The 27443-nt window shown below is 38.7% G+C and overlaps 1 protein-coding gene across 2 annotated transcripts in view; it reads right to left on the reverse strand.

The window, feature by feature from the left end:
- Positions 1–27443, reverse strand: part of GSK3B (glycogen synthase kinase 3 beta) — a 141510-nt gene that overhangs the window by 76376 nt on the left and 37691 nt on the right. For both annotated transcript variants that reach the window (XM_053971132.1, XM_053971133.1), the window contains exon 2: positions 10722–10915. In XM_053971132.1, the coding sequence (XP_053827107.1) occupies positions 10722–10915 (194 nt within the window). The remainder of the gene's footprint in view (positions 1–10721; positions 10916–27443) is intronic.

The raw sequence follows: 27443 nt of genomic DNA on the forward strand, positions 1-27443 counted from the left end.
GCCAAAAAAACATTACAAATGCTCAATGACCACTTCCTTGACATCACTCACTGTATTTTAAAAGAAGTATCAACACCATGCCAAAGCATCAAGGACTGCAATTAGAATGTTCCTTAATAGAATAAGTTTCTCGTTGCCTTTCCAGAAGAATTTCTTATTTTGGGTTATTACATGATATAACCCTTACAAAACCACTCAAAAAAAAAACCAATCAGATTCATTTTTATTTCCTGTGGTAGATCATACAGCAGAGTCTAGGTCATCCAACAAAACTTCAGTCTACATTATCCTTCAAATGTAATCTTCCAATGTTCCAAATGGACCACATTTCACTGCATAATGCAGACAGAAAATGTGATGGAGAAAACAAAGTGAAACAAAAAGCCCAAACAAGCTTTCCTCAAAAACATGCAGTGTAGCAGGAAAGTAATTCTTGGTATTGTGTAGGCTGTTAACAATTCTGTTGGTCACAAACATATCACCTTCTCACCCAGGAAGTATCCAAGACAAATGAAAAAGATGGCAGCACTGCTAATTTTAGAATATGTCCAACAGTCTGAACTGTTTCTGTACTTTAGATGCTTGACGAAATACTTAAAAGAGCTTCCTTTTATTATTTTCCCACGTCTTGGTACTACTTTTCCAAGAAGCAATGGGCGGTGCACATATTGCCTTTAGCAGCAAAGAAAACAATTACCCATTAAATGGCTCTTCAAGTTTTGAACACTTCCTGGAAGGAGCATGCCATTTGGTTATAAAGAGTCAGGTCTACTCAAGAAAACAAGTGGAAAACAAAAATTATTCCCATTTTCACATTTATTTAAACCTTCCTCATTTTGTTTGCTGACTTTGAGTTAATCCTCTTCTAGGAAGAGCCACAAAAAAAAACCTCAATTACAGCTCAATTAAGAGGTTTTAAACAGAGCCAAAAGGGTTGAAGTACAGCACAGTGCTGGAGGGTTGGGCACAGCTGTCTTGGTGACACATAAATGAGAAGATCTGTCCCTCTTTGCTTCAGGAAGCCTCCCCTGAGCAGCAGGTGCATCTCTTCTGTCCCTTCTATGACTAGCATTTTATAGGCTAACCCTTCTTTCCCCCCAAGCATAATAGCTGCCACAGCAGGATATTTGACTAACAAATACTGAGTTCAAAAAGGACACAGAGTTTGCCACTGCCTGATTTATCAGCCATGCATTTTAAAGACAAACCCCCCCCCAGTGTTCCCTGGCAAAAACTGAAGATAAATTATTTAATGATATATTCCAATCATGCTCCAAGACTAGAATGTTGCACCAAAGATAATTTAACCAAGTAAGAATTTTGTAAGCAAGTGAGAGTCACAGGTAGGTAATGTTGCTAGATATAAAGACTACTTAAGCTAAATCTTCCGTAGCCAGGCAATCTCATGCTTCCAAAAGAGGGACTTCCAGAAGAGAATACCTCATGGTACAACCAAGAGCCTTGAAGTATCTCAACACACCAAAAATCCAAATAGTCTCAAAAGCACCATTTTTATCCCATCAAGCTAATCTTCTATTTATAGTCTACACAATACTCTTTTCCCTAACTAGGAGACAGGTGTGGAAGGTTCTCCTGGGACACCATTTCCACCCAACACCGGCATTCATGCCCAAGCTCTCTATAGCAGCAGCACTACCAAGCTCTCAAGTGCATTAGATGAGCCTGCTCTCTGCCTGATCATCTCAGCATCTCGTCCAACAAGAAAAAAGATAGAATAGCTTAGAATTTATATACAGCCTCATACAGAGTTGACCACTAAATCTCTGAGCTTCAGAAGGACTTCAGGAATTTTACTGTGACTTTTTAATTGACCAAGTTCAGGTTCCATTCACAAAACAATGACTGCCCTCGATTCTCCACTTGGACTGGTTGCACACTTAGAAAGTCTACTCCATTGCCACACTAAGACCATCAGCCATTAAATATTTTGATTTCAGGTAAGAATGAGAAAACCCAAATCTGCTCCACCAGCCTGTAATCTGCCAGTCTCAGAAACACAAAGATATAGATTCATCTCGGTAGTGATCCTGAAAGGCTACCAAAGATCCCTCCATAAGACATTACAAAATGAAGAACATTAAAATCAATTTTTACCTTTGTTACACAGACTTACAAATCCATGCCATAATCAAAGCTCCCTTTAATTAGCAGGTGTGACCCAGATGTAAAACTGGTTTGTAAATATAAAATGGAGAGATTATTCCTACTGCATGCAGAGTTACTGTTTTTCTATGCCAGTCCTTCTCAGGCACTTAGAGGCAGCAATGTTAAAAAGTCAAAGGAAAGGAAATTATCTTTCAAAATAGAACTTAATTTGACCACAATCAGGAATTCTGCAACGTCCAAGTACACTCTTACGGTTATAATATGCTGTCAGTATGTGGCCGAGTTACAGCTATTCATGTGCTTTAAACTATGCATTTCCATACCCTGATGGGTTTGGAATTCTTTTAAACTGCACTGTCCATTCTGAACGTTGTTATTTCAGAATAGCATCCATTTAACTTGTGTCTCTCAAAACAGTCTCTAGCTAATTTGTATCTAATTTCTGTATCTATACAGAATATATATTTCATAGACTATATATAAATATATGTATTTTATGAAAACCAGACATATGAACTCACTTCCTTTGGAAGACTTGAGAGACAACAGGAAATAAACCAAATCATTATTGGAGCAGCTGTATGAGTTATCTGGACTAGTGGGACAAAAGACTTTTCATAAATGTAATGTATCTTCCAGTTCTTTTTGTTGGTCAGTAAATTCACATAGGACAGACAGGTTTAATTTTGGTCTCAAGTTATACACTAAGAATGAGCAAGAGGAAAGAAAACTGACAAAACAGGTATCTTGTTTTAAAGTCCCATCTTGGTCCTAGTTTAGGGAGTACCACAGAAAAACTCAAAATCCAAAATAAATGCACCACTGAAACTGTAGCACATATCTATACAAGGCCTCATGCAAACATCCACGGGGCAGGAGTAGAAAAGCCCTCAAGGGCTCTTTTGACTCCTCCCTTTTCAAAGAACACATTCCTAGGGCCTATTTCTCTTCTAATGTGTTGGTTTCCACATGGCAACACGTGGAAACGCATGTCTAAACACGCACAAAGCCAGGTCTGCAGATGAAGAGCTTTTCCTCCTGTATCCTAGGCCAACTGCAGCTGGGTCACACTGCATTCCATGGACATTAATTATCAGTCCAGACTCCCCTGCTAAAAAGCAGAAAACTGAAATCAATGCTCATAGTACAAACTCCATGTCATCTCATGTGCCAAACTGAAGACCTATTTTGCACTAACAGATATTATGCATCCAATTCAGTTGTCAGATTTGAAAACATCTACAGGAGTAGCCATAACTACATATAATTTTATTATACAGACTTTAAAATAATATAACGTTAGAGAAATATCAATCTTAAGAGTTCTTAGATCTTCTAGGCCACTGAAGTATGTCCAGGGAGGTTACAGCTGATACAATGAACAGTACACTGCTTTCTTCAAAGACTGTGAAAACCAAGGGTAAACAGATTTTTTATCCATTAGGAAAGTCTGAGAAAACTGGAAAATTGAATGAAATGATTGTGAGCGAAAATTCAGATCTCTACCCAGCCTTTTTGGTTGCTGCAAATAGACAGGCACTGCAACTGCCAATTACAGCTAAATGATAGAATTGGCTCCTCCAGTAAGCTTCCAGGAGACAGCCAGATCAAGTACTGCTGCAAGAAAAGCTGTTATCTTGGTAAATGTCTCTGATAATCTGGATAAATTAAGTTGGGCCAGAGCTACAAATCTGGCCTCTATACAAGAGTTAAAGCATAGATTAGAAAAAACCTCTCTGAAAGCAAACATAGCCCTCCAGCTGTTTAGAAGATGGAACAACAACCTGAACACATGCCCAGGCATCTCCAGTTCTGGAAACCTTATCTGATAGCCTCAGTCTTAAAGAGTGACTGTATTCTCTTAGATGAGGACAGCTAGGAGTAAAAGGGCAGTTTTGATCAGGCTCAATTATCTTTCTACTGCTGGTTTAACTAATGTTCGCAATATTTTCTGAAGTCACTGAAAAATATTTTCAGCCTTCCATCCCCACTTGCGATACAAACGCAAAACATCTCATTAGTCAGAAGACAGATCTATTGTTTTGGGTGCTCTTTCTAGCTATTTAACAATAAAATTAAGGCATCCTTTAGAGAGTAACACCTCCATGATAGTCTTATGAACAGTGATTCACTATTCCTCAGATCTTCAAAGTAGCTATGATGTGCAAGCCCTCAAAGACTTAAAAGAAACGTGCTTAAATGTTACTAATTCTCATCACCATGTTTTTCCTTTGTGACTTTTTATCCCATGGGTGCTTCCAGCTCAACTGAGATGCAGTAAACAAAGGCATTCTTCTAAGAGAAGGCCTTAGAAATTAATGTTTGAATATTCAATGATCCTTAGATGGAAATATGAGATGAGAGAACACATCTAGCTCACACACAGATTACATTAAAAAAGGGAGTTCAGTCTGTAGTTGAGAGGAAACTTGTGCAGATAATGAGAGGTCACAGTAAAAGATAATCACAAATACATCAGAGCAAATCCAACCTCTACACTGTATTCAAAACTTTAAACACTGACTTAAGATGAAGACAGCAATCATTCTGAACCTCTGTGATAACTTTCAATTCCCTTCTAGAAAAGAGTGAAGTAGGAGGGAAAAGGAAGATCTGGAGTGACCTTATTGCTCTCTGTAACTACCAGAAAGGAATTTGTAGTAAAGTAGGGGTTGGTCTCTGCTTTCAGGCAACAAGCAAACAAGATAAGAGGACACAGTCTCAAGGTGAACTAGGGGAGGTTTAGGCTGGACATCAGGAGAAATTTCTTTACAGAATGGTTATTAAAGTTTGGAATGGACTACCAAGGGAAGTGGTGGAGTCACCATCCCTGGAGGTGTTCATGGAACAACTGGATGTGGCACTTGGTGCCATTGTCTAGTTGACAAGGTGGTGATCAGTACAAGGTTGGAATCAATCTTGGAGGTCTTTTCTGTGACTTCAATATCCACCTGTGTGCTTGAAAGAAAGGGTCTACAACTCAGGCACATGTAAAGGAAGTCAAGGCTTCTATGAGATATCCAGCAGTAACAATGACTTCTTTTAACTGTACCTTTAACATTCTCATGACAAAGCTACAATACATGGAAATAGGAGTCTGGAAGATGGACCTGCTAAAACATTAAAAAGCAATATGATGCACACATCCTGTGTGAACCCAGCAAAGGGAAAACAAACCTGCACAGAAGAGACAGTGATACCACTTCCCTTAAAGCTTTATACCTGGGTTCCCCAACACATGTCAAGAGGATGGATGTCTGCTTGTCAGTATATAGACATGACACTATCCATAACCCAAGCTTACAGACTGCAAAACAAAACTTAGTTTTAACTCTTCTTTCAGTCAGGTTACCTGAGTAACTTGAGTACATCTGTCCTCAAAACAGCTCAGATACACCAAAAGTGGCTTTAACAGACTGAAGCCCCCTGAAATGGAGCCGTTTTTTCCAGTATAATGCTACTATCTGTTGTATGTTTACTGGCCATTGATAACCAAGAGCTAAGAAACAAGCTGGGGGGCAGTTGGAAAAAGTGGAACTAATTCAACCCGATTTGAAGTCATATTCTCACAGTGGTCTGTTAACCATGGAGATTCTGAGAGCAAAAGAGGCAAATCATTAATTAACAGGTTCACTTTTTCACATGCATATTTACAGAATTGTATCTTCAACCATGTGCAGAGACACAAAACCTATTAAGAAAAAAACTGGGTCAGCTCTAGATTTCTGAATGCTTTAAACAGGAAAGTCTCTTGAAAAGTTAGCAGAACTTAAAAACCTAAACACCTAGTCATTTTTAAATGGAAAGTCTTCCTTGTGGTTTTACATTTTTCATGGGAGCTGCTATGATCAAAGTTGCTGTAAATAAGGTAATACAAACAGCGGATATGGGCTACTTTGAAAAGGATCTTTTTATACTTAGCAGCTTGATATATCTGAGGCAGGAACTGAAGGAAAGCTGTTGCTTTCAGAAGCATTTCAAACAGCTCACAAAAGTACACACACCAGCAGAGAAAGAAAAAAAAACAGAACCTCAACACAAACTTATTTTTCCATCCTGCTGCTTTATTGGGCTTTAAGGCTCAAATTAACACTGAGACTTTACATATTAACAAACAAACAAAAAAACAAACCAACCCCAAACCAACAAACCAAAACAAAGAAACAATAAACATGCAAATATTTACAACACCTTCAATAACTAAAAATAGGAAAGAGCACTGCCTACTATTCTGGGGCCTCAGCTTTAGCAATGCAGTGCTTCACATTTATGGACCATCAGGGCCCTAGTTTGACATCCTCTCACACTCCAGAAGATCTGCCTATTTAAATAATTCAGGCAACTAAGCCAAGGGCACACACGGTTGGATGGCCAAACCAAGGCAGTCCCTGAATGATTTGACAGACTGGATGGCATGAATGGTTCCCATTACAGAATTTGTCTTTCTCTTGCTGCACACTTTATGTCTCTGTGAGCCATTAACAAGAAATGTGGTGCCCAATCTAGACTGTTTGAAAAGGTACAGGAGGAGTACAAACTGTCTTTATCATTTAGATTAAACAGCCCAGTGCTAAAAGCAGAAACATCAAGTATGCAATTCAGATACAAGAAATTTAACTACTTATTCTCAGTCAGCTGTGAAATATTTCTAGCAATTCACACATTCATTTCATTAGAATGTCTTAAAAACCTTAATGGAATGGCAGAAATAACAAAAAATAACTATTTATGCTGACATACCTCTCTGCTTATTATTGGTTTTTGCACAATGAGACAGCAACGTGACAGACTCTTCAGCTGAAGAATATTCCAATGAAAATGCTAACAAAAGCAGTGCAAGAATTTTTATGCTACTAGTATTTTCTTCTCAAGCATCACAATTAGGCTGTGTCACTTGAGGGCCTGCACAGACACATGAATGAAAAGAATTGAAAATACTACAAACCTTTTAACTGCACCTGTTGATGCTTTGCATAAGAACCTATTATTACACGTTTGTGGAATAGAAGCAGAAATACAGTATAGATCTGTGAAAGCCAGGTCATTGTCTTTTGGAAATTTTGCCATTTGAAAGCACTGTGGCCCCAAAGTTTGTGAACAGCTGCCTTACACTATTTTTCAAAGAGAAACATCCCTCTCGCCCTTGTTAAACTTTTAACTGAAAAAAAATCCAAAACCCACCACCCCAAAAATATAACCTTCCATAAGACTTGGTTAGTTAAATTAAACAAATTAAATTGTTTCACAGACTAATGACAAACAGCACATAGTTTGTGAACTACTCATTCAAGTATCAGGTAATTGCCCAAAATTACATTACTTAATTCCTCACACCTAGTATGGAGAACTAGTTTACTGAAGGCAGAACTACAAACTGAAATTAAGCATAAATCTCTAGGTGGTATTTTATTTATTCCCTTCAGGGACTTACCACTTATTCCTACCAATACTATCGCTGCACGTTACACTGAACTCTAGACACACACATTCTAAAATCCAGAACAATTCAGAGACCCTGTTTAAAACACAGTCATGCAGGAACTGCAATGTCAAACTGAAGAAGCACTGAACTGCAACAAGGGAGTAAAAAGAAGAAGGAGCATTGCAAACTATCTTTACCATCACAGAAACTCTAAGAATCAACTCTTTAGCACTGACTTAACACTCAACTTCTTTCTGGTCTGGACCAATGCTGGGAGGCTGACTTGTCATAGTAATGGAAATGGAAAAAATAAAAATAGGCAACTCCCCCTCTGGTAATTCCAACTTTCAAGCTAGCTTCAAACCTGGACAAAAGCATCTCAGCTTCCTGACAGAGATCTAAAATTGGCAGCTGAGGCGCATATTCCAGACCTACACAATGATGGCCCTCTACATTCACAAAATGAACCAAGAGCCTAGAGTTTACAATTTCTTGAGGCTTGCTGAAGTTTCTGAATCATGCACTTTCAGTTTCAAGACTATATGCTGGCTCTTCCCAAAGCATTTTTTGAAGAAATCATGACTAAGGAATTATACTGCATGTACCAAGATAAATATATCACAATAGACAAGCACAGGGATAAGCAGGCACCAACCTGAAGCATACAGCTGAAGATTTCGTTCATAATTCAAATTTCAGGAAGCAACTTCCATACATCACTTTCCTCTTGTTGCTTGTCCACCACTGGGATCAGTGCAGACTGGTATTTCTAAAGTGCCCCCTCCTCTCTTCCTTCCTTTGTTTGATTCATTATCAAAGTGATAATGAACCAAACAAGTTGCCACCGCCTTGGGCTGTCTGCAGTAAGGTTGGCTTTTTCCCCTCAACCATCGGTGAAGTGGGAGTTTGCATTAATGAGAGGGGAGTGTCAGATTTCTTAAGGAACTCCACTGACCAGGCCTTTGATTTGGACTCAGGCAGCCAAGCAGGGATGACAACAGCCCAGCTGTGCTGCACTCCCAGCTCAGCTCTCTGAACACAAGAGCTGGCCTGCTCCTACACTGCACTCAAACCACTCAGCCAACAGATTTTCCAAGCTCCCTCTTTAACTGGTAAATGATGTGGTCCAGCATATACTACCTAGATCAGGCATTCCCAAAGAGTAGCATACCCTGAAGAAATTGTATGCTATTCTTAATATAATATACATCTGTCTAGCTTCCAAATCTGTCCAGGCAGAGGCTGTCATCCAGCCTGCAAGAATTTACACCTCCTGCCAACATAACATACACTTCTAGATCAGAATGTGAAAAAATGAGAGGACTGAACTGACAAACAATGGGAAAACTAAGGGAGCTTAGACCAAAGGTAGATGACGCTGTGTAGCTGGGATAAAAGTTTGGGATAAGAATATGAAAAAATGCATAACTTGGGTATTGCTACAGATGTGACCCATACAAATTATGAAGTTTAAAAAAGTATTTTTAAATTAATGCTACCTATGTGCAAATCTATACATGGACTTAAGCGTTAATTACACCTAGTTTAGGGATATTAAAGCCTCCAGGTAGTGGATGGTCTCAGCTTGTATTATCAAATGTAGACATTTAATTCAGAGTCCAAACTGGAAACACCCTACTTAGCTTTTCAGTTCTGCCTTCAGAAGGGCTAATATTCAAGAGACAATTTTTTCTATCACTTAAAGAAACACTCAAAAACAAAAAGATACATAGTCAGATAAAATGTCACTAAACCAACTACCAAAAGAAAAAGCAATAAAAGACCAACATTTTACTCTAGAGAGATTAATTAAAAAAAAAAAAGTAAGATGTCACAAACCATTAATATCTGATGGTCAAGAACTAAAATGCTTGGCCAAGTCTTCATTTTGACACACTGCAAAACCCCAGAGTTACGAGACTAAAGAAATCAAAGATTATTGTCAAAAGCACTAGATGACATCTACCAAGCATGACAGGGTAGAGGAAATATCCTGACCCTCCCTCTTACACCTATGCAATGGGAAGAGACAAAAAAAGCTCCTTTTAAGTACTAGGTTTAGAATTTGTTTTTCCTTTTCTGTTTTACCTCTTTTTAATTCTCCTAAAATAAGGCACTCTTACATCATATTGCATACTTCCCAAGTACTAATTACCTTCAACCCATAACAGAGTCCAAAAATAACTCAGATGTAAGAACTGTGTAAGAACTTTATATGCCTTCCTTAATTAGAAGTAAACAATTCTGCATTGCATTAATTTAAATGTATCTTTCCCATTTTCCTTTGAAACACTTGAAAACAATGGTTTTGCTACCAAAAAAGGACACAAGTTACAAATATTACCAGTGAAACTAGCTGTGCATGAGGTCTTGCTGTGAAAAAAAGAAATGTTAAAACCAGTACCTCTGCTATCATGTACTGCTTGCACAAGTTGATCTGCAGGCCACCTGACTATAAGGGAAAGAGGTCAAACACATTAAGTACCAACCTGAGGACTAACAGAAGTGTTGGGGTGGCTTATGGCTCTTAACTTTTATTTGGTTTAAAAATCACTAGATAAAAAGATTTCTCTTTGGAAGGCTACTAGTTTAGAATAAAGGATCACTAGTCTATTAAAACCACCAGGTTAGAACACGTTTATAAATCAGGCAACAAGAAAAATAAGTGATCTTCAGCCCAAACTGCCTTGGGCTCAGTATTTGTTATCGTCTTGCTTGGCCTTTACAATTTCTCATTTACTCAAATATAACCTTCAACTTTTTATGTGTAGCAAACAAAGCCCAAAGACTTCTGTTTCTTCCAGCAGTTGAATTGCTAACGATTAGAGGAAAGTTTATGTTAGAAAAAGTAACCTTAAGACAAGCTTTTCTCTTGTTTCCACAGCTCACTGTCTGAGAAATCTGGCTGGCAACCTGGAAACAGCACATCAAAACAGGATTTTTAGCTTCCTGATTTGCACTAATACACAAATAATCATAGTGACTCACTGATTTTCAAGTTAAACTACTGTTTTATCATAATCCATCTGTTTAATCTTTAGTCTCGAAAATTTTTATGTGTATTTATCTGCTCCAATGAAAATAAATTAAGAAAATCAAAAACACTGCCATCAAAGACATGGAAAAGAAAATAACATTCATGAAAATACTGTGAACTTATGCATAGGCTCACCTTAAATCTTTTATCCTGCAGGACTTTCTTAATGGCCACAAGCTCTCCTGAATCACAGAGTTTGGCTTGATACACAACACCAAAAGATCCATTTCCAATCACCTTGGTGTCTGTGTAGCTGACTTCTTGTGGTCGGTCTGGACCTTGTCCAGGAGTTGCCACTACTGTAGTCACCTTGCTGCCATCTTTGTCTCCTGCAAAGCAAAAGATACACAAATAATCAAAATACATGTGTAAACAAGATGACCAACAAGACTAAAACAGAGGAGGGTAAGACAAATATTTAGATCAGCATATGTACTTCAATATTATAGAGAAAAATAGAAAACCTCTGACAAAATGCAAAGAAAGCACTGAGCATGTTTTTTACCAACATATATTAAGTGGTGACAATTTTTCATTTAGATTATTGCTAACAAAAATTTGCTCTCCAGAAGCAAATAATTGAGCAATAAAATGTAATGTACAAAGAAGCCAAGTACTTTTATCCCTGATTATCAAGTAAGTGATATTATGCACAGTGTTGTTTGCATTACCAAAATGAAGCATTTTCCCATATTTTTCCTATAACTGAAGACACCAAACTTCAGTTTGGTGAAGACACCAGTACGAGCTCAGATCAGCACTCTGATCTTTACAGGCATTTATCTGTCAACAAAAACCAGGAGCACTTTAAGTTTGTTACAAATCCACCAACAGGTAAAGCTTCAGCTTGCAGCACTAGGAAGCATAACCTTTGTCAAACCCGGCTGTGTACACCTGAAGCAAAACCCAGGCTGAATCAGATGGCACAGTCCTGTTCCTCCCTTCTTCCACGTCTGGACATCCTTGCAAAGAAGGGAGGCACCTGCCAGGGCAGGGGAAGAAGGGGAGAAGGATGCCAATGGCAGGCACTTAGCTGGTATCTCAACATGAACCGTAATACAGCCAGGGACAGTGCTCAGGATGCAAGACCACAGTGGAAGCTGCACAGGTGAATGTGCTTTAGCACAGATGCAGCAGCTGTGGGGTTCCCAGCCACTTTCCCATCAAAAGACCCAAGCCACTATCTCTTACTCTTAGCCCCACTGTTACTACCAACAGCGCTTCACCCTGTTCAAAGTCTGATTTTGTTCATAACAGGAGCAAAGCTTTAGGCATTTTACAAGCACACTCTGGGCATTTCTTGCCATTCAGTTGCAATAAAGAGCCCTTCAGGCTTGGGTTACAAAATCAAAGAGGGCTGCAAGATAAAACAGAACCTGCTGTTTAGGCAAAATGATCCTTGTTCTGCTCCAAAAGGGCACGAAAAAAAAAAAAAAGCACAGCTCACTCTCTTTCCCCCCACTGTCTGCTTCAAATATGAAATATGAGGGCTGTTGCAAAGAAAGTTATTACGATGGAGAAGTTATTTCTCTTTGGGGAGCCTCTCCCCTCACTGCTAAAAACTATTCAGGTACAGCACCTAAAACCAGGCTCTGCAAAGGAAGCTTATCTCAGCTCTACCCAGCATGCCGATGACTTATTGTATCCGACTTACAACACACTTGTTTGCACAGCTCAGCACAATGCTTGCAGCTTGTGCAATGCTGCAACCTCATGATCAGCTTGTGTACCGAACTCTCCTCTGTGGAGCTGCTGCCTGTCCAATCCTCATCCACTCTCCACTTACACACCTGATTGCTCTTATCAAAGCCTAATATTTTGCATTTTGTCCTGACTGAACTGCATCCAAGGTTACTGAACTCTCTTGCCATCTTGTCACATCCTTCAAGCACAGTCACTATCTGGAGATACATTTCCCAAAGGTACATGAAATTTACCTAAGAAATTGGTGATAACTGGTGATTCCTAGGAGACTGCCTAAAAGCCCTGCAAAAACCCGCAAAATATCTCCTCCTTTTTTTTTCTTGGAACTCCTGTTATGCTCAAACAAAATAATCAGATCATTTTGTATGTCTTTCATGGGATTTCCCGTAGTCCATTGTTCTCCTGGATTTCTCATGAGAAAATTAGTTTGAAAACTTCAGAGTCAAGATACCCACATCTACTACTACTTCTTCTGCACCTATAAGATTCAGAAGAAAAGCAGGTGGCTTGACACAATTTCCTCCTGAAAAATCCACATTAAATGCTATTCATCTCCTATGTTGCCTTTTAGGTTCTTGCAAATTGTTTCCTTTTATGATTACAACTAGTCTATGAAACAAATTAGCAAATCAAATAAAAAGTACATTATAGTGCTAAAGGTGCCAATTACTTGCCAAGCAATACAGAGTTGGTATAGCCCTTCCCCATAATAGTCAAAAAAGTTGAAATGCAGATTTATAGATTTGGAGAGAAAATGGGGCAAGGGGTAGAAAGGAACACTAGATAGATGAAAGTCTTCTTACAGGGAGAGAGAGAAGCATAAATAGAAGCATACTAGCTGCATGGAAAATTCATTCTCCTCTTTGATAACTGTAAGAAATAAAAGGAAGGAAGCCTCAAATACAAAGAAATGCCTTTTTTTTTTTTTTGTAAACAAGCTAGAAGTGTAACTCTCATAGCAGCAATGCATTTCATTTGCCCAACTATTCTATTATTAGCATTCTAACTCACCAAATATACAAATAAGTTACATCTGCTTTACTACAGCAATCCTCATCAAATAAAAGGTAATCCCCTACCTGCTCAATTTTGAGGGGCATCTTTCTTTTTGGCAGGGTTCAGTAGACCAGAGTATTGAGATTGTGGTTACTGAGTTTTGTTCTCCATTTTTCCAAGTATCAATACTAATGAACTCTTAGAGATAAAAATAATTGACCCTGGCAACACTGGTTGAGATTTGAAGTACTTGATATCAAGAGATCTGCTCTAAGGGCTTTCTTCAGAGCTGCAACTCTCTCAGGGGCCTCCTTGTCCACAAAAGCAAACCCTGAATTTCAGGCCACATCAAGTGTTTCATCCCAATGTGCAGCACACAAGCTGCAGCCACCCAGCCAAGTTTTTCCAGAGCTCAAATGAAAAACCAGTCAGCTTTAGACACTTTTCCTTTAAGTCCACAGGAAAACAGCTCCTACCTAAACTTGCTGAAATCATCAGTGCTTAGAAGTGTATGCACTGACACTTTAAACACTACACCAAAAATTACTTTGTTTCTTTACCAGAATTTACAGAGCATTATGCCTCAGAGCTTTCTCCCAGCTTCCTCCTTTCAGGATACAACAGTTTTTGCAAACCATTCACAAAACACACCATAAGGACTCCAATCTTTTAAAAGTTAAGCCTGTTAGAGTTTCAGTTATATTCTATTTCAGTATTGTTGAACCTGAGGGACTGTAGGGGTAAAATTCACCTTGCACCCTTGACAGCTTTGATCTCCACAAATAAAACATCTCACTGCTGCTCGAAGTATACAAATAACGTGTCTGTATTGCAGCAGCAGCATCCAGAGGCCCCAAGCCTGTTTTGCCACTCCTTGCACTACATAGATGTAGAAACTGCTCACAACATCATACACAGTTCAGAATGGTTATTCCAGTTTTAATTGTCTGGACAGCAAGCACTGACTTGCCAGCCAAACAGTACATAAAGGAGTTCACTAAACAACTTCCAGAAACGCTGGGTTTAGCCTCAGCATGATGGAAAACAGCAGAGAGGAAACAGCCCTGCCCAGCAATCTTCAGTACCTCCAAACAGACTCCTAACAGCAGACACCAAGAAGCATTACACCACAGCAAGTCTTAAAGAGAAGCCTAGACAGTTCTCATCTCATTCCCTTCACCCTCCTATTTTGTTTAGGACTGTCAGACTCTGTGACCCCAGTGGATAGGCCGGCACTGCCAAACACTGAATATCCTCAACACCTTTGACTGTAAGGTCTACAACAGAACTAGGACATTAAATAGAAAAACTAAAGAAGGAAGAAAGGACTAAATAGCAAAATACTAAACAGCTCTTATAGTACAGCTCACATGAAAAGCATCACTAGCACATGTCCAGAGCCTGCCGCTTTCTAGGGCCGACAGCAACATGACCTTGCTTTACTGTAAGCAAAAAGCAAATTCATGTGACTGTATAATTACCATCTATGCCAACCACCTTTATAACATCTAGGATAGAAGCAAAAGGAAAAATAAATAGTTATCACATTGTAATACACTTGCACGTGATATGTTTCAAGGAAACCCTTAAAGCATTTCCTCACATAGTACTGATGTTTAACATCCATGATGTGATATTTGGTTTTTTGATTAAGAGCTCTTTCCACAATTCTGATGTGAAATTGAAAAAAAAAAAATCCAGACATTTCAATTTCCAAGTGTTCTGATTGATCTAGTTCACTTTCTGCCTTTAGCACATGATGACATGGGACAAATTACAAGCACTGGGCAAAATCAGTGAAAGCACTGCTCAAAGCAGAGAATACTCATCAGTTTGTGGGAAGAAATGAGCATACTCCACTTAGAAGACCACAGACCATCAGTGCAAGCTACAACTCTATTTTGCATCTCAAAAAAAAAAACACACCAAAAACAAACAAACAAACAAACAAACAAAAAAAAAACCACGATGGTAGATGTTTTTGTTTTTACTCAGGTGAGAGCAGGGATCCTGCTACTGGGCAAGCATTTTGTCTCATATATACCCCACTAGCTGCAGATTATTACTACTAAGCTCAAAGGTGACTACCTGTAAGTGTACTGCATGTATATTTTTGGCCTGTACCAAATAAGGTGTCATTCAATAAAATTCACTTCAGTCCTCAGGGACCATGAAAGGCATCCTTTGCTATTGATCACCCACACACACCTTCTACTGAATGGGCCTGGAGAAAGTCCAAAATTATGTCTGCCCTACATCCCTTTAGCTGTTTAGAGTCAGACTGCAGAGATCTAAGAGTGCTTTTTTTCCTCTCAACTATATATGTGTGCCCTCTTCCTCCTTTTCAATGTGTTTTACAGTTGAAGTGAAGAAACAATGTATTAGTACCAGGATTACAGCAGCTTTACTTCTACTTCAAATGCAACCTTGATCCTTTGCACTGTCTACAAACTTCACCTTTTCCTCTCTTTTGACTTCACCTGTTTCCTCTCGCTTCTCTCCTCCAGCATGTTCACAGGCTTTTCCATTAGATATTACTTAGGTTGTTTTTAAGTCCTAAAAGAAAACTTTACAGACCTACAACAAACACTGTACAATGTCTGAGGTCACATAACTGTTCTCTTAAAAATCTTCACTGATTTGTTCCAAATCTCAGTTTCACCTCCCTACTAAGATATGGCTCAATATTAACTCACTTGACTACTTCTCCCCTTCATAAGGCTTCGCTGCACTGCTTCATCTTAATTTGCTCAATGCTCAATACAGTCAAGGAGTCACTTCCACAGAAATCTGACACGGCTGGATCCAGCCCCTGCCAATGGGATTAGGTTACAACCAGTAGCTGGCACAACTACCTCGAAAGAAATGAGCAACCAGAGGGGGATGGAAGTTTATCATAACTGCAATGGCTCTTCTCCGTCATGGATAACTGGATGGTCAAAGATCTGACTACTTTGCGAAGCAAATGTTTTGAGAGAAAACTTTTCTTGAGTTATCTGCTAGAATCTGGTGCTCATCATCAGATTAGGCTATGGAATAAAACACCTGACTTCTTAGATAATTGTTCATGGCGTGTGAAGGAAGGTCAGCAGCTGCTCTGAAAGTCTTTAACATGGCCAATGTATGCTTGAGGAAACTCACTGTCAGCAGCAGAAATCACTACTCATTTTCTTTTTCTAATTAATTTTTCCTACATTTTTTACAAGTTAGTTGCATGAAGAGCTAATTATTATGAGTTAGTACAGAGGAGAGCATATTAAAATGGTATTTATGAACTGTTTCACTAGACAACTTCCTTTCTTCATCAGTGAACTGCATGAATGCTACCTAGTGGGAGACAAGATAAAAAAGCCTAGAACCATACAGAATGACAAACGGTTTGGGCTTGAAGGGACCTTAAAGCTCATCCAGTTCCAAGCCCTGCAAGAAGCAGTAGAGAATCTCCACTTGATCAGGCTATTCTAAGTCCCATCCAGGCTGGCCTTGAACACTTTCAGGGACAGGGCATCCACAGCTTCTCTGGGCAACCTGTTCCAGTGTCTCACCACACTCACAGTTAAGAATTTCTTATGTATAATCTCAAGTTTTCAGTTTGAATACATTCCCCCTTGCCCTATCACTATATGCCCTCATAAAAAGTCCCTCTCCAGCTTTCTTGAAATGAACATTCATGGACCAAAACAGAAAAACTCAGGGAATCAAAGAAAGGAGTCTTACAAAACACAATTTTGGTTTGGTTTTTCAATTTACTCCAAACAAAAGGAGTCCTTGGAATTCCAAAAATAGTTCAGGTCAAATATTGAACAAAAACCTGAAAGTGTGCCAATCATCACCCAGATAAGGCAGATGCATTCACTGAAAAAAAAAATATATATATATATATACTAAAACAATCACTAAAAACAGAAAAAAAAAAAATATATATACACACACATACACTTGTTTTAGCACAGAAAATGTTCTGTGACTTCCTGACTGTAACTGAATACTGCAATAAAAGAGTGGCCATTAGACATTACTTAAGATCAGAAGAATCTCATGATTTCTACCCAAGAATTTTGGAAGAGCTAACTAAGAAGTCTGACAAGTGATTTTTGAAAGGAATCAGAACACTCAGAGAACTTCTAAGATGGATGGGATGATACAATCCTGTTATTTTGACAACAATTTTGGCTTAAGTACCATACCAGTTACTTTAATAATGAATAAAGAAGCAGTAGGGTACTTCATAGAGACCCAGTTGTTGGATTCCATATTGTTAGAGACTACAGGTTCATTTAGAATTAAAAAAAAGATAAAAGTATTGACCCACAAGCACTGTGATTTCTGTAGGGTTTCTAACTTGCCATCACATCCCAAATTAATGAAGAAACACATATACAGAAAGAAAAAAGATTATGAATCAAATTATAATACACTAGCCTATAAGTGCAACATAAAATATAATAGGACATGCCGCCAGCATCAATTTTTGCCCTCACGCTTACTGCTTTTATCAACAATCTGAAAGGAAAGCCATGAAGTACTAAGACACAAGATTTAGAGTTATCCACTGCATAGAGATCAGTGAAAAAGGAGCTGACCTTCCTTAGTAACCAAGGAGCAAATTAGGCAGAGGGATCCAGAACCCAAGATCATAGGCCATGCAGCCAAGTCAAATAAAGTCATCCAAAGAGTGGAGTCATCAACTCTGACTGGCAGGACCAGCACAGACAGAAGCACACATAGTTACAGAGACCTAAAGTAATCCTTAGATGTATAAGCAGAAGTATATCAGACAGACAAAAAAAATAATCTCTTTGCTATTTCACACTCATTGAACAGCTACTGGAATAGCATGCTCAATCCTGATAGCTGAAATTCAGCAGTGATGAGTCAAAACAGTAGAGATTCAGAAAGAAGCCTTAGACATCATAAGGTCAGCAAAAATGCATTACTTTGAGTGAGACTTAAGAGTACAGACAATTTAAGTCAAAGAGAAAGCTGGAGGATTATCTCTAAAAGGAAGAAGGAACAGACACTTCAGAGGGAGCTCTGATCTGCAGGTGAAGGACATATTGCAAATAAGGACTAGAAACAGAAATTGCAAGAGTTTAGGACAGAACTGCAGGTGGACAAAATTTAGAAAAATATAATTTCCTTATTAAAAACTCTGAAAGATAGGGTTATTTTTGCAACCCAGATTTTTATTTTAGACTGGAATCTTTTTTTAAACAAAAAATACTGCTGAACTGCAACTGCTAGGCTTGAAATAAGAAAGCATGCACAGGATGGATGAACATGATGTCTCTTAGGGTCTTAAGAAGGTCACCAAAGTTAAATATCCACGGAAATTATTTCTTTCAACTCAGCACTAATGCAATGGTGTCATAACTCAATGTTATATATGCTGCTTTTCACAACAGTCAAAATCCAAAATCTGCATTCAATTTAAACAAAAACACAATAAAGTGATAAATAACGAAAATGTGAAGCGTGACAGGTCATTCTTTGGCTTTATTGCTAATGATCAAATGATAGGCACAGTTAATTATGTGTCAATTCACTTCAGCTCCATCTTAAGACAAATAATCAGGATAAGTTTCAGCAACAACTGCCAAGTCAAAGATCACCAAGGGAAAAGGCTTCCAAGACACCCTGAAATCAAAGGCGACATTACCTCTAGCTGGATACACAGGAAGGAAGTAAAAGCAAGATGTTTGTTCATTCCACTTGTACCAAGTAACAACGCTTTTTACATGTCAATTGTTTGAAAAAGTAGTATTTTTTCTCAAAAAAAATTTACCTTGCAGAAGGCTAAACCTGTAACTTTAAAAAACAGTAGCTCTACATTTTGCTCAACAGTTTCTAAAACAGCAAATTAAAAGCACTAAGTGTTAAGTTTATGCAGGAAAGAATTGAAAAATTGATCAAAAAGTAAACAGAATACCAGTGACTGACTTCTGTCTAGTGAAATAAACTATCCTATCACTAAATGTAAACAGCTTAGAAAGGTGATATAACATTACTATAAAAATGAAATTGTGTAGCTCAATTGACCTATTTTTGAGGTCATTGTGTCACTAAAAACAGAAAAAGAAACTAAATGTATTTCCAGCAAACTGCGACAAGTAATGGCATGACTCATATGCCTATATTTGATGTAATAAACACATAAAATTACATCAAGATGCAGGGACATTTACCCACAATTATTTAACTGTTTAAAAAAACCAACTAAAATTTGGATTTACTGCATCCCAGTTCAGACATTCAAAATGCCATTGGGGCATTAAGTCTTTCTTTCAAGATAATCATAGACTTTTGGAGGGGGCATTCAATTCACTCCCTTTGAAAGCTTAATGCTAAAGATTGCAAACAAACATTTAAAGAAGAAGCAGGGCAGTGAGCAGGCCCCACAACATTCACATGATAAGCTTAAAATGTCCACTGAAAGGTCACATGAAGTTTGAAGGCATGGACTTTCTACAGGTTTTTATATCTTAACCACGGAAGTCAAAGTGAGCAAGGTACTGGCCACACAGTTGTGCTTCTCTACTCCAGCATAAACTTGACTCTGAACAGTTTAAAAAACAAAACAAAAAACACAAGAGGAAAAAGGATGAGAAGAGTCCTGTTGATCTAGCCCAGATGCCTATCACACTGGCCATCAGATGACCTCCCTGGATCTAACTGTGGCAGATGGGATTCCAACAATCAGCTGCTGACATCGGCCACCATGAAATCCCAGCAAGTTAACACCCCACTGATTTATAAACCAAACAGCTGAATCCAGAAGGGATGTTTACTCTCAGGGCCTGAAAAAACCTTCATTTTGCTATAAGCTGTCCCTCCTACCAATGCGTAAGGTGGCGCCCACACTTTTCTGAGGCACATTTAAGGTCTGTGTTATCCATCTCATTAACACAGAGCTTGCTTCAAGTACTCTTTCTGTTATGGCAAACATAGACCAAAACCATACATTTCTAAAGACAGCAGCAATTAACACTCAGGTGGGGAAAAAATTCTGCACAATTGCCTTAGGGAGTACATTTTTTTTTTTTTTTTCTGTGATAAACAAAATATCCACAAGAATGCTTACACTTATATTTCTGCTTCGGAAAAAAACACAGAAACATACAATTAAGGTAATCTAAACACTGGCTGCCAGAGGGGTTTCATAAGCAGTCTCATGCTTGTTAACAAGCTATTTTTAGTAGGCTCTCTTTCTGTTCTCTGCTCTCTCCACCCACATGCAGAAGAACCCACCTCACAAAAGCTATTTAGCTATATAAATCAATTTTAAATTTAGATAAGGTGATTCCACAGATTAGGAAGCAAGTACCAAAAAAATCATAATAAGATTTTTTTTTTTTTTATAATCTTAGATCAGGTCATTTCAGCTTCAAAAAGCTTATAAGTTAAATGCAGCACAAGAGACAAGGACAGAGACAGGGAATGAACAGAAACAGTATGACATCATTTTAGCATACGACTGTGGCCTCAGTAGTATTCTCCTTTGCATTTTAGCTCCAAGTTAATTGCTAGCTGAGAAATTCAGCCCATACAGTACTAGGATTTCTTATTTAAAGTTTCCTTTAGTTATTCTTTCCTCTTACATCATCAGGGAACATGATTTAGCAAATATTTGCCAAAGACAGCTATAGCAGTTCAGCTGACACGGAGTATCTCATAAACCCCTGTAACTGAGCCCTGACACGCAGAACCCCGAGTTACAAACATATCGTGTTTATCCACTTGTTAGTGCCATTCAACAGTTGACCCTGAACGAGTCTAACAGACTCTCCTAGCAGGGTTGAGGAGGGAATCCATTGTTAGTCACCTACTGACACGCCTAATTTAAGACCACTGTCAGAGACTCCAGAACTCTCACCCCTCAAAGAATACCAAATAATGAACAGCTTATCTGGGGAATTCCCAGGTGGTCTACAATCTTCTCATCAAAATATCTGGTATGACCTGCAAACCTGTCACTAAAGTAGCTTCTTGCAAACTGCTTAAGTAGGGAAGCTGTCTACTTGCTGCACACCTCCCTAACTGCATTTGAATTTTTGAATCCAGTTAAATGTACATGTCACTGAGACAAGCACATCTCTGACCCCTGAGAACAGACATCACCACTGTTTTGTCCTTTTCATTCTGTTTTTGCATCCACCAAGAGGCTTCAGATGCGTAAGACCGTACCATTAAGCAAAACCCACAGAAAGCCACCTGCAGTACCTGCAAGTTGCCAAGAACCTCTCTACCACACACTTGCACAAATTAAGAACACCTTAATACATTTTAGAGGGAATCTCTACTCTCCTACTAGAGGTTTAAATAAAATGTCTTTCAGTTGTGTTAATTACAGCAGTGCTTAAGTATGAAGTGTGACTAGGACCCCACCGCGCTAGGCACAGCACCAGGAATAAGAGACAGCTCCTGCTCCTGCTGGGAGGGAGGGATCAAAAAGGAAATAGGCTAAAGAAAGAAGAAAATAAGCGAAGGTAAGGAACAGCAAAAACACAGGTGAAAAAAAACCAAGATGTCCCAACCCCCCAAAATGCTAGCACCTAAAAGTGTGGAGAAGCAGAAGCAAGAGCAGAGAATCTAGGAGAGAATCTGGAGCATGACTGTAAGCATACTAACACTGAACTCAGAGAACTTACAAGTGAGTTCTCCAGGGGTATGAAACACTTGCTGTCACCACTTCAGCAGGCAGCCCAGGCCAGCAGAGCCTCTGGGTAGTTCTCTGTGGCCTCTGCAAGCCTTGCCAGACTGTGGAGAAAGAAACAGGGCACGAAGCAAGCAGTTCCACATCTGCTGGAGTCTTCTTGACAGGTCCCTTCTGCCACACTGTGAAGCCAAACCTTATCACAAAGGTGCACCCGCAAACCTTAATATAATTTTGTCTACAAAATGAAGATCAATTTCTGTATTTATGGGTATCATAGGTGGACTTGGAAACCCACGTGCGATAAACAGCAACACCCACTTAACCTGCAAAGTTTTCCTGGCAGGGCAAAGGATGAAGCTCTCCCCTTCTGAGAGCTGTGGATTCTAACATTTTTCTGCTCTCTGAAATATCAGAGGACTCTTCTTTCCTTTGCAATTTCTCCTTTCTGTCAAGTACTCCATAATTATGTCATCCAATTAGGACCTGACATGTTTTCTTACTCTTCAGCTTCACTGAACACATCACAAAAATACATTACGTACTTGTCATGCTAGTCTCTCTATGACCAAGAATCAGCATCTTGGACCCAGAGTCCAGCACAGACAGCAAACGAGACAGATCAAAATCACAGTGAGAAACAGATTGTTTGGAATCTGAGACAGCAACCAAATCCCAAAGAGAAAGATGAAACTAATTATGAAAATGCATTTGGTGACTAGCTTTTAAGATTGGAGGAGGAGTAAGAGAACTGCCAGCTGTTCAGAACCAACATCCACCTTGGATAGGAAGTACAGTGAATAAAAAAAGTCAAAAATTAGTAGTAGCCAATCTGAATCCCTAAGATAACCGTAAGCTGAGGTTAAACACCATTCTAAGACTGAAAGAGGCATTGCAACTGCTTCTCCAGAGAGCAAAATCAAGTTGTGATTGTTCAAATCATGCTGCAGAGCACAGACTATCTTTAAGATACTCCACAGCCTCCGCATGCATCTCGAATTACTGCTTTAGATTGTGCCACAGAACAGCACAGGAATGGAACAAGCCCATTTAGGTTAAAGATGGTTTTGAATTCAAGGAGAATGTTATCTCAATTAACATTAAGAAACTGTAGGCATGCCATCAATGCAATGCAGATATTCTCCATGGCAGGAGTAGCTATCTTGGTGAAGGAGCTATCATTACAGATGAGGCAGCATTGTAGAAGCCAGATGCATAAGCTATTCACCACGGGCAAGTCCTGCTTTTGAAATTTATTTATTTTTTTAAAGTAATAAAAATAGTAGAGCAAGAAGAGCAAGAGAACTAAGTGTTGGACATCTCTAAAGTTATTTAAGGTAGCAAGAGAAACTACAGCTCATTTTCACATTATACGTAATCTGATCAAAGTAGGGGCTACTGCCAAAAAAATATGGTCTTACTTCCCACTTTTATGTTCCTGTCACAGCAAATCTGGCAATCTTGTAGCCTGAGGATGAGTCAGTCTAGCCTACTGATCGGACAAACTAATCCATCTCCAAAATAAAGCAATCCTCAAATCAGCAAGCTGAACTGACTCATCTTGAGGACATGCAGTTGCTAGATTTGAGGAAAGGAAGAACTGGGAACAAGCCTGTTCCTTACTGCCTGTACTCCACAGGAAAGCCACGCTAAGTGTAACACAAACCCACACCCAATGGCATGGCAGAGCTGCAGCCTGTGGAGGAGGCTGCCTCCAGGGGGGCAATCCTGGCCCTCCCATCCCCTGACACCACACTGCCCTGGTACCAGGTATCAAATGACTGCTCTCTGAAGGTGAACTGCATCCCAACTGCTTCCAGAGGAACAGAACTGCCTGCCCAAAGCCATGTGAGCACTGGGGCTGGCAGAGCAAAGAGAAGGAAGCAGCCCAAGCAATTCCTTGCTGTAACAGCTTGTGCCAAGGGCAGGCTGAATCAGCCAAGCTGTGGGCTTGGGTGAACCAAAGTGGAAATACCTGGGCACCACATCCCCTGCCTTCTCAAAGCAAAACATAACTTCATACTGTCAAACAACTGAAAAATATTTCTACTATGGTTTAAAAATGCTCAACAACCAAGTTACATTACACCAGCACAGACTTCTATTCTGGAGAGTAACTATATTGCCTTAAAATGCATGTTTTAAGGCAATATAGTTACAATAGAAAGTATAATTTTCTCCTATGGTTTCTTAAACCTACTAAGAAGTTTATTTTTCCTTTCTCAGAAACAATACACCTACTTCAATACGAATTTTTCCCCAGTGAAAGGACAATAATATAATTCCAACTACAGAAGATGTCTCCAAATATTTTATTGCAATATACAGACTTTAGTAAAATAAAATCCTATAAAATGGGAATAAGTTTTCTCCAGAAAGAAAAACATGAACAAAAGTAACACTTCTCTTATGAACGAGCCCAGGCATCTGGGGATTTAATTCCCTCCTGCCAACATATGAGCAGACAGAGGCTTTCAGGGACAAATACACATACAGCTGAAATTTTTGAACTGTTCCTGTAATTGTTTGTTAAAGAAGACTGCTGAGGCTTGAAATCCTAAAATAGAGACAGGTATCTGGAAACAGAGAGAAGAGAGCACCACTTTTTCAAGCAAAAATTCCTCTCAATTATGCCAGTAAGAGGAAAAATGAGTACAAAATCAGACCTTTCCCAAATTCTGTCGCTTTCCATACTGGACAAAGGCAATATCACTCTTGAAGATGTCACAAAGCAGAAAATAAGTTATACTAAGTAAAAAGCCTAAAAACTCAAGAACAATTTTTAAGGCAACAAACATTTATGTTATCTCTATCTATCCATATATATATATCTGCAAAAGTCTTATACCTATCCAGAAGGGGCAGTTTTCAAGTTCTGCTGTCCCAAATCTATCTAAGTTTTGAAGGCACCTAGGCTTTTTTTGCCAGCACTGCAGCAAGTTTCCTTAATTACAAGCTTGATTGTCTTGGAGTGAAGAGAAAACAGACTCAGGTCTCAACACTGCCAGCTTTTCCTTCTCTTCTTGCATGCACCCTCATCCCAGGAATCTCAGGCAAGTTAAACCAGGTATTATGAAGCCAGGACTGAGTACATGCAAAAGATTTCCACTTCTGGAAGGAAATAATGGAGCCTAATATTTTTCTACTGCTGTTACAGCTGGAGAATAACGGCAATGCATATCTTGGTCCAGGTAAGGAGGCTACTTTCAAGACAATAACAGACATCCATCTCAGAGGAGAGTAAATACAGAGGAACAATCTAATGCTCTTGCAGATAAAGGTTTCATTACCTGCCTCAGAAGACAGTAACCAACAAAGCACTTTGAAGACTACAATTCCTTTATTATAAGGGCTCATGTTTAAAAAAAAGAAAAAAGATACTCAAATATGATATTGATCAAGATAACAAAAGCACATAACAGAGAAAGCATGGCTTCATCTACTCCATTTTCCCTTGTCTTACAGCAGCAAATAGTATTTAAGGGAGAGTATAAAACAGGACAAACTTGCAGGGATAGCTACCCAGCACACTCTCCCAGAACTCAGGTATAGATGGCTTGGGAACTTCCTAAACCAGAGGCAATATCTCTGGATTTTTCTTCCTGAGTTTGCAAACCCAGCCCAGGATCTGAAGATAATACACACAGTAAGCCAACCATCCATTTCTACACAGGCATAAGAAGAGGGGACATCTCTGAAGAATATCAGTGTCAAGACTATCCAGTAGAAAGCTGAAATTTTATCTCGACATGTACAGTAGCAAGTAGTGACAATTCTGTTCAAAGACCAAGATGGCTAAGGCATGTGCCAGCTAAGTCATATTACCCAGCATCCAGACATTTTTTTTTACATGGCAATACTCTTCATCTTGCTCATAAATCCATCTTTCACCTTCCAATTGGGCAGAAACAATATAATCTAAGCTAGTGTCTTTAAATAGACTAAATAAACTAAGATTAAAAACACTTAGCATGAATTTGGGAATAGGAGAGAGTCACAACATTATAAAATAAAGATGAAGTAGCAGTAAGAGTTGAGAAGAAAGTAATTCTTGAAAAATTCTTGAGCATATAGAATATGTTTGAATGCTTGCATCTTGGCTGAGACAGGAAGTCTCAAATATAAATTATTTTTCACAGTAGCAGCCACTCAACCACAAACCCACAATGAAATTTCATTAAGACATTACAGCCTGGCACTGTAGGAGAGATAATGAATGCATAAATCAAACTTATGGGAGAAGGATTTTGGCAAAGGCAAGATGAGACTCATAATCTTAAAAACTACGTCAAAACCCAACAAAAAGCAGACAATTGGTCACGTTTCAGCTTAGATAAAGTTATGGCGAAGTACACTCTATTTTTCTTATAATAGAAACATTCTTCTGAATAAACGTGTTTTTGTAATAATCAAATCAGTAATTGTCCTTTATCTGTCAAGAAATGAACCCAGGATTCTGTTTTTCGTTACACTTGCATATAAGAAAACATCTAATACTTCAACTTTGGATCCTTGATAAAAATCAAACAGCCCTACAATTCAGTGTGCAATTAAAAGAGCCAGCTCTTTTCCCAGTATCTTCCTTGAAGCATATAATTGAGTTGGTACACAATTTTGTAATTAGTGATAATGTTTGCAAAATACTTATTTTCTCTGTAAGATGACCTGAAAATACAATCTACCTTTTAATCTAAATACTGCTCCTTCTAGTTTGTCACATCTAAAGATTCTGACAGCTAACGTGGCAGATACAAACTACTGGATGTAGTGCCTGCTGCCTGCATCACAAATAAAGCAACAAAGCAGAACTTTCCAATATTTATATCTATTGCTCTTGATCAGAAGTGGTTAATGCGTGCATTCAGCAAAAGTAGATGGGTGGAAAATATTCAAACCCAAATTCACACCATTTCCAACACCAAAGATTATGGCAATATTGATATTACTCAAAGATGGGGTTTGTAGTTTAACAATTGATTGCCATGTATCCCAATGACAGATCTTCCATCTACCTTTACTCTTAGCTCATTTGCCAGGACAGCAGAATTAGTCCTCAGAAAACCAGGATCAGATTAATAAATGGACAATTATGAGAAACAAAATATTTAACAGGATTTTTCCCTTATGACAAAAATTAGTGAATATACAGACACCTATAAACTTCCAACAGACAGGTTGAGCTCCAGGGTTTCACAGCCAACATTCCCATCTCCAAAATGATGGCTGAGCTTTGGCACTAGAACATCCCCTGCAAGTAGGTAATCACACGCTGGTACAATGTATTGCAGTTTTACAAGTGTGTGGTGTTTCACATTCTATTATTTCAGCTTCAGCATCAACGAGAGCAATCTGAATGCAACATAAAGGTTAATTCAAGCAGAAAAGCAATTTGCTGTCTTCCATATTTCCTATCAGGATTCAATAATGACTCACTGTCACCAACACAAGTCTTTCTAGATCAAAGCAACGCTACAAGAGTTCAATATTCTATTACCCTATGGCCA

Source organism: Vidua macroura, chromosome 2, assembly GCF_024509145.1.
Source record: "Vidua macroura isolate BioBank_ID:100142 chromosome 2, ASM2450914v1, whole genome shotgun sequence".
NCBI lineage: Eukaryota > Metazoa > Chordata > Aves > Passeriformes > Viduidae > Vidua > Vidua macroura.